This window comes from Thalassophryne amazonica, chromosome 8 (genome assembly GCF_902500255.1).
Source record: "Thalassophryne amazonica chromosome 8, fThaAma1.1, whole genome shotgun sequence".
In the NCBI taxonomy this organism is placed as follows: Eukaryota; Metazoa; Chordata; class Actinopteri; order Batrachoidiformes; family Batrachoididae; genus Thalassophryne; species Thalassophryne amazonica.
Genome location: NC_047110.1, coordinates 106,477,118 through 106,485,831, shown reverse-complemented (window position 1 = coordinate 106,485,831; position 8,714 = coordinate 106,477,118). Strand labels below are relative to the sequence as shown.

At 40.9% G+C, this 8,714-nt stretch overlaps 1 protein-coding gene across 1 annotated transcript in view; it reads right to left on the bottom strand.

Annotated features, from left to right (window-relative positions):
* Positions 1 to 253: 253 nt before the first annotated feature.
* Positions 254 to 8,714, bottom strand: part of LOC117516253 (polypeptide N-acetylgalactosaminyltransferase 18-like) — a 483,867-nt gene continuing 475,406 nt past the window's right edge. The window contains exon 11 of the mRNA XM_034177182.1: positions 254 to 624. Within this exon, the coding sequence (XP_034033073.1) occupies positions 478 to 624 (147 nt within the window). The 3' untranslated portion in view covers positions 254 to 477. The remainder of the gene's footprint in view (positions 625 to 8,714) is intronic.

Sequence of the window (8,714 nt, the reverse complement as noted above, 5' to 3'; positions counted from 1 at the left end):
ATGTTATGTAATTGTGCTGGGTTGTACAGAAACACTGAGGAAGAGTTTGTGATGAGCCAAAATACATTGCACGCTCGCTTCAGCATTAACCAAAGTCCTTATGTGATTTCTTGAGGCTATCCAGCGGGAACACGTGGCTGTAATTCTCATTTTGGTTGCAGGGAAGAACTCTAAGATGGTTCCTCTCAGGTCATTTAAAAAGGTTCTTGGGTTTCTGAAGGTCCTTGTCTGTCTGAAGAACATCTCCTCCTTTTGAGAGATTTAAACACTCGTCTGGTACTGATGCTTAACCTATTGAAGCGTCGATCTGCTTTGGTCAGCACTTCTTACTGGACTTGGCCTGTGTGCACAGTCTGTGCTTATTTCACAGATTTGGTTAAGGTCCATTGTGGTTTTAGGTCAGTTTGGTGCCATTCTTCTCTTGGACTGGACTCCATCACAACAACAGTGGCGCTGTAGTAAGCTGTGTTCATGAGTTCACTGTGGTAGGACGGTTAGTACGTTAGTGATGGTCCATTTCTGACCAGAACATTCCTGAATCACCAACTGGAACGTGAACTCTGACTGCGTGCTCTCTACCAGCTCCAGGCAGCGCTGAGAGTCGGTGTTCTGGACGGAGCCGCCCTGCAACAGAGAGAAGATATACAAGAAATAACATCTCCAGATATGTTTAAAATAAGGCAAACAGTTCTATTTGAGTTGATTTCGAGCCACTCTCTAAATTAATCTGTGCATTCCTACAACACAAGGGCTCAAATTCTCCGGATCACATATCTGCAACAGTGGATCCAGAATGTCTTGAGTTGTCAACATCAAGGATTTTTTGCAGTCAGCCAAACGTTTGATAATTTTCATGCAGAGAACACTTGCACTTTGCAGTGCCTGGTATCCAGTGGTGGGCACAGTTCCACTAATCCGCTAATTAGCGAAGCTAACATTTTCATTAGCAGATTAACTTTTCAGCTAACTTTGAAAACCATCAGTGGACCAATTAACTTCCACTTAATTTAGTTCCACTAACTTTCAGTGTGCTAAAAATTTTTTTTTCCTGGTAAAGTGAGTACATTTAACGTCAAAAATGTTTGTAAAACCTAAAATCATACATGTTAGTTCCTGCTAATGAACGCAGAGAGCTCGCTAACACTTCCGGTTCATAGGTGCTGCTGTTGTTGCACCATAGAGCCGAAAGAAGTTACACTGTGGACAAAAACGGTATGTAAGCAGCTCAAAAGTCAGTATTTTTATTGATTTATTTTTCGTGCATTTGTTTTTTGTTTGTGAATGTAATACAGGTGAGCCATAGCTCCGTTAATGGTTTATAAATATATAATATTGAGATAAACTGTGACTTCTAATACTGTGATTTACTGCTTTTGATAAAGATAATGACAGTGTTTAGGGTTTTATTTTTTATTGATTTATTTTTTGTGTGTTCGTTTTGTGTTTTTTGTGTTTTCCTGGGAATGACCAGCAGCCCCTGTGGCGCTTAAACTCGAAACTGGCCCAGAATGCAATTCGATGTGGCCGCGACCAAGTCAATACTAAAAGTTAGAGGTAACTTCCGTTAGATTTTTTAGCAGTTTATCGATTTAGTGTTATAAAAGTTAACGGTTTAATGGTCATTGAAGCTAACGTTTCGGTTAGCTGTGCCCACCGCTGCTGGCAAGTATACTTTATTTCTATACTCAACAAAAATATAAACGCAACACTTTTGGTTTTGCTCCCATTTTGTATGAGATGAACTCAAAGATCTAAAACTTTTTCCACATACACAATATCACCATTTCCCTCAAATATTGTTCACAAACCAGTCTAAATCTGTGATAGTGAGCACTTCTCCTTTGCTGAGATAATCCATCCCACCTCACAGGTGTGCCATATCAAGATGCTGATTAGACACCATGATTAGTGCACAGGTGTGCCTTAGACTGCCCACAATAAAAGGCCACTCTGAAAGGTGCAGTTTTGTTTTATTGGGGGGGATACCAGTCAGTATCTGGTGTGACCAACATTTGCCTCATGCAGTGCAACACATCTCCTTCGCATCATCCGTGAAGAGAACACCTCTCCAACGTGCCAAACGCCAGCGAATGTGAGCATTTGCCCACTCAAGTCGGTTACGACGACGAACTGGAGTCAGGTCGAGACCCCGATGAGGACGACAAGCATGCAGATGAGCTTCCCTGAGATGGTTTCTGACAGTTTGTGCAAAAATTCTTTGGTTATGCAAACCGATTGTTCCAGCAGCTGCCCGAGTGGCTGGTCTCAGACGATCTTGGAGGTGAACATGCTGGATGTGGAGGTCCTGGGCTGGTGTGGTTACACGTGGTCTGCGGTTGTGAGGCTGGTTGGATGTACTGCCAAATTCTCTGAAATGACTTTGGAGACGGCGTATGGTAGAGACATTAACATTCAATACACGAGCAACAGCTCTGGTTGACATTCCTGCTGTCAGCATGCCAATTGCACGCTCCCTCAAATATTGCGACATCTGTGGCATTGTGCTGTGTGATAAAACTGCACCTTTCAGAGTGGCCTTTTATTGTGGGCAGTCTAAGGCACACCTGTGCACTAATCATGGTGTCTAATCAGCATCTTGATATGGCACACCTATGAGGTGGGATGGATTATCTCAGCAAAGGAGAAGTGCTCACTATCACAGATTTAGACTGGTTTGTGAACAATATTTGAGGGAAATGGTGATATTGTGTATGTGGAAAAAGTTTTAGATCTTTGAGTTCATCTCATACAAAATGGGAGCAAAACCAAAAGTGTTGCATTTATATTTTTGTTGAGTGTATATGTGTTTATGATAAACCATTTAAATTTTCTGATTTTGGAAGAGTGTGACCATGAAGGCTCGAGCAGGAAGTGGCAGCAGGTAATGACAGCGGGGGATTTCTGTTTGTAATCTCAATAGGAAAGCTGTGGAATGGACACGGGACTGTTTAACAGTTACCACAAGTTGGTTCCACTCCTCCAGCCAATGCAAAGGAGTTGGTATCAGGTTATTTGGTCATGTGACTTTTAGTCAGGATTCTGACATTATACTGATTGGCTGAGACACGCTGCTCTCTGATTGGCTGCAGCCTTTGTTTACAACGTAGCACTGGTACCACAGTCTCTGGAGAAGTGGAACCAACTTACATTTTCAGCAGTTACATCACAGCCAATCACAGAGCGTGGCGTGATAGCCAATAGCGGCCGACGTATCAGATAGACCAATCACAGCCATGTTTTCAAAAACATGCTACCAGTCTCTTTGCACAAGAGACTGTGGTACCAGTGCTACAGTTACCACTGCTTCCTGTTAGCGACAGCTAACCTGCTGATTGACTGTGATTGGACAACCGAAAGAATTAAGAAACACAAATGTGAGTATGTCAGTGTGTAAAATGTTCAAGAATTTTAACAAATAATTTTCATTTTTTTTTTAAATTTCTTAATACATTTTCCTTTAAATTCCCAATTTTTGAATTTTGAACTGCATTTTTCTCCATTTAAAACAAATGCATATATTGGATTTTGAATCTGAAACCTTCAAATACAGCTACACAAATCATCTATGGAAATGAGTATTATACTATGTAGCAAATATACTGCAGTCAAAGAACCAGTGACCTTTCCTGTTTGTGAATATTTTTGGATCTTTTCCATTTTGCATCTAACCAACAGCTGAACACTGATGTTGAAAGTAAAGAACAGTTTGCAGTGAAGCCGTCAGCGGCGTCAGTGTACCTTTAACCTTGTACTTCAAATTTCACAGCCTATAATCACAGATTAGAATTTAATATATCGATTACTGTTTTAATGCTGTAGTTCACAGTCATGCAGTAAAATAATTTAAAGGCTCTCACTCATCGAGTTCAACACCGTGCAAAGATAAAACCTGCCACTGATCTCAGCGAGTGGCTATTGAGAGACGGAAAAACGCCTTAAAATGTCGGGTGAAGCTCTTGAGGGACACGCAAATCAAATCTTGACATTTAATCTGCTGACGTTACGTAAAATAAGATCTGGCACAATAACGTGGTAATAGAAATAGAAATTTCATAAATCCACCACAGAATACCAACAACATGATGCTTTAACACCAATTCTAAGGTCACATGGAGCTGGTGGGCTGGATGAATGAGAACAAGTGTGTGTGTGTGTGTCTCTGTTCACTGTTCCAAATGATGTCACTTTGAGTAAAAGGCCTGCTTTACTGACATTTAATATGCGACCCAACCTATGTACAGTATTCCTGTGTGTGTGTGTGTGTGTGTGTGTGTCTTTTTCTTGAACAGCAGACTGGCCCCCAAAGGTCCTTAGTTAAATGGCAAGAACAGTAATATGTTTTAATGACCCCAATTCCAGGAGAGGAGACAAAACCCATTTGTGTCAAAATCACTGTTTCAGGAAGGCTGCTTTCTTTTAAATCAATATGCTTTACATCTACTGAAGCAACACACACACACACACACACACTGTGGTGTCCCTCGGTGCTTTAATCTCGATGAACATGCTGGACTTTGCTGCTAACTGCATTTGGTTTGAGAATGGCTGACTGCACCACAGAACACGCATAAAGGAAGAACACGTGTGCAACAACATGACACCCAGTTTGTCCTTGAGGCTTTATGTCAGTAAGTGAAACAACATCGATTGCCTGCGTGCACGTAGCAGTTTGCCCGCGTGTGAGTGAGAGTCTATGTGCAGGTGGGAGGACTAAATCAAATCAAATCAATTTTATTTATATAGCGCCAAATCACAACAAATAGTTGCCCCAAGGCGCTTTATATTGTAAGGCAAAAGCCATACAATAATTACAGAAAAACCCCAACGGTCAAAACAACCCCCTGTGAGCAAGCACTTGGTGACAGTGGGAAGGAAAAACTCCCTTTTAACAGGAAGAAACCTCCAGCAGAACCAGGCTCAGGGAGGGGCAGTCTTCTGCTGGGACTGGTTGGGGCTGAGGGGAGAGAATCAGGAAAAAGACATGCTGTGGAAGAGAGCAGAGATCAATCACTAATGATTAAATGCAGAGTGGTGCATACAGAGCAAAAAGAGAAAGAAACACTCAGTGCATCATGGGAACCCCCCAGCAGTCTAAGTCTATAGCAGCATAACTAAGGGAAGGTTCAGGGTCACCTGATCCAGCCCTAACTATAAGCTTTAGCAAAAAGGAAAGTTTTAAGCCTAATCTTAAAAGTAGAGAGGGTGTCTGTCTCCCTGATCTGAATTGGGAGCTGGTTCCAGAGGAGAGGAGCCTGAAAGCTGAAGGCTCTGCCTCCCATTCTACTCTTACAAACCCTAGGAACTACAAGTAAGCCTGCAGTCTGAGAGCGAAGCGCTCTATTGGGGTGATATGGTACTATGAGGTCCCTAAGATAAGATGGGACCTAATTATTCAAAACCTTATAAGTAAGAAGAAGAATTTTAAATTCTATTCTAGAATTAACACGAAGCCAATGAAGAGAGGCCAATATGGGTGAGATATGCTCTCTCCTTCTAGTCCCTGTCAGTACTCTAGCTGCAGCATTTTGAATTAACTGAAGGCTTTTCAGGGAACTTTTAGGACAACCTGATAATAATGAATTACAATAGTCCAGCCTAGAGGAAATAAATGCATGACTTAGTTTTTCAGCATCACTCTGAGACAAGACCTTTCTAATTTTAGAGATATTGCGCAAATGCAAAAAAGCAGTCCTACATATTTGTTTAATATGCACATTGAAGGACATATCCTGATCAAAAATGACTCCAAGATTTCTCACAGTATTACTAGACATCAGGGTAATGCCATCCAGAGTAAGGATCTGGTTAGACACCATGTTTCTAAGATTTGTGGGGCCAAGTACGATAACTTCAGTTTTATCTGAATTTAAAAGCAGGAAATTAGAGGTCATCCATGTCTTTATGTCTGTAAGACATTCCTGCAGTTTAACTAATTGGTGTGTGTCCTCTGGCTTCATGGATAGATAAAGCTGGGTATCATCTGCGTAACAATGAAAATTTAAGCAATGCTTTCTAATAATACTGCCTAAGGGAAGCATGTATAAAGTGAATAAAATTGGTCCTAGCACAGAACCTTGTGGCACTCCATAATTAACCTTAGTCTGTGAAGAAGACTCCCCATTTACATGAACAAATTGTAATCTATTAGATAAATATGATTCAAACCACTGCAGCGCAGTGCCTTTAATACCTATGGCATGCTCTAATCTCTGTAAAACAATTTAATGGTCAACATTATCAAAAGCAGCACTGAGGTCTAACAGGACAAGCACAGAGATGGGTCCACTGTCTGAGGCCATAAGAAGATCATTTGTAACCTTCACTAATGCTGTTTCTGTACTATGATGAATTCTAAAACCTGACTGAAACTCTTCAAATAGACCATTCTTCTGCAGATGATCAGTTACCCTTAACTACCCTTTCAAGAATTTTTGAGAGAAAAGGAAGATTGGAGATTGGCCTATAATTAGCTAAGATAGCTGGGTCAAGTGATGGCTTTTTAAGTAATGGTTTAATTACTGCCACCTTAAAAGCCTGTGGTACATAGCCAACTAATAAAGATAGATTGATCATATTTAAGATTGAAGCATTAATTAATGGTAGGGCTTCCTTGAGCAGCCTGGTAGGAATGGGGTCTAATAGACATGTTGATGGTTTGGAGGAAGTAACTAATGAAAATAACTCAGACAGAACAATTGGAGAGAAAGAGTCTAACCAAATACCACCATTACTGAAAGCAGCCAAAGATAATGATATGTCTTTGGGATAGTTATAAGTAATTTTTTCTCTAATAGTTAAAATTTTATTAGCAAAGAAAGTCATGAAGTCATTACTAGTTAAAGTTAAAGGAATACTCGGCTCAATAGAGCTCTGACTCTTTGTCAGCCTGGCAACAGCACTGAAAAGAAACCTAGGGTTGTTCTTATTTTCTTCAATTAGTGATGTCCTAGCTTTATGGAGGGCTTTTTTTATAGAGCAACAGACTCTTTTTCCAGGCTAAGTGAAGACCTTCTAAATTAGTGAGACGCCATTTTCTCTCCAACTTACGGGTTATCTGCTTTAAGCTGCGAGTTTGTGAGTTATACCACGGAATCAGGCACTTCTGATTTAAGGCTCTCTTTTTCAGAGGAGCTACTGCATCCAAAGTTGTCTTCAATGAGGATGTAAAACTATTGACGAGATACTCTATCTCACTTACAGAGTTTAGGTAGCTACTCTGCCCTGTGTTGGTATATGGCATTGGAGAACATAACAAAGAAGGAATCATATCCTTAAACCTAGTTACAGCGCTTTCCGAAAGACGTCTACTGTAATGAAACTTATTCCCCACTGCTGGGTAGTCCATTAAAGTAAATGTAAATGTTATTAAGAAATGATCAGACAGAAGGGGGTTTTCAGGGAATACTGTTAAGTCTTCAATTTCCATACCATAAGTCAGAACAAGATCTAAAGTATGGTTAAAGTGGTGGGTGGACTCATTTACATTTTGAGCGAAGCCAATTGAGTCTAATAATAGATTAAATGCAGTGTTGAGGCTGTCATTTTCAGCATCAATGTGGATGTTAAAATCGCCCACTATAATTATCTTATCTGAGCTAAGCACTAAGTCAGACAAAAGGTCTGAAAATTCACAGAGAAACTCACAGTAACGACCAGGTGGATGATAGATAACAACAAATAAAACTGTTTTTTGGGACTTCCAATTTGGATGGACAAGACTAAGAGTCAAGCTTTCAAATGAATTAAAGCTCTGTCTGGGTTTTTGATTAATTAATAAGCTGGAGTGGAAGATTGCTGCTAATCCTCCCCCTCAGCCCATGCTACGAGCATTCTGACAGTTAGTGTGACTCGGGGGTGTTGACTCATTTAAACTAACATATTCATCCTGCTGTAACCAGGTTTCTGTAAGGCAGAATAAATCAATATGTTGATCAATTATTATATCATTTACTAACAGGGACTTAGAAGAGAGAGACCTAATGTTTAATAAACCACATTTAACTGTTTTAGTCTGTGGTGCAGTTGAAGGTGCTATATTATTTTTTCTTTTTGAATTTTTATGCTTAAATAGATTTTTACTGGTTGTTGGTGGTCTGGGAGCAGGCACCGTCTCTGCGGGGATGGGGTATTGGGGGGACAGCAGGGGGAGAGAAGCTGCAGAGAAGTGTGTAAGATTAGTGGGATGGATGCCGTCTCTCCTAACAACACCAGGTTTTCTCCAGAAGCTTTGCCAATTATCTATGAAGCCCACCTCATTTTTTGGACACCACTCAGACAGCAAGCAATTCAGGGAGAACATGCGGCTAAACATGTCTCTCCTGGTCCGATTGGGGAGGGGCCCAGAGAAAACTACAGAGTCCGACATTGTTTTTGCAAAGTTACACACTGATTCAATGTTAATTTTAGTAACCTCCGATTGGCGGAACCGGGTGTCATTACTGCCGACGTGAATTACAATCTTACCAAATTTACGCTTAGCCTTAGCCAGCAGTTTCAAATTTCCTTCAATGTCGCCTGGTCTGGCCCCCGGAAGACAATTGACTATGGTTGCTGGTGTCGCTAACTTCACATTTCTCAAAACAGAGTCGCCAATAACCAGAGTTTGATCCTCGGCGGGTGTGTCGCCGAGTGGGGAAAAATGGTTAGAGATGTGAACGGGTTGGTGGTGTACAGGGGGCTTCTGTTTAGGACTACGCTTCCTCCTCACAGTCACC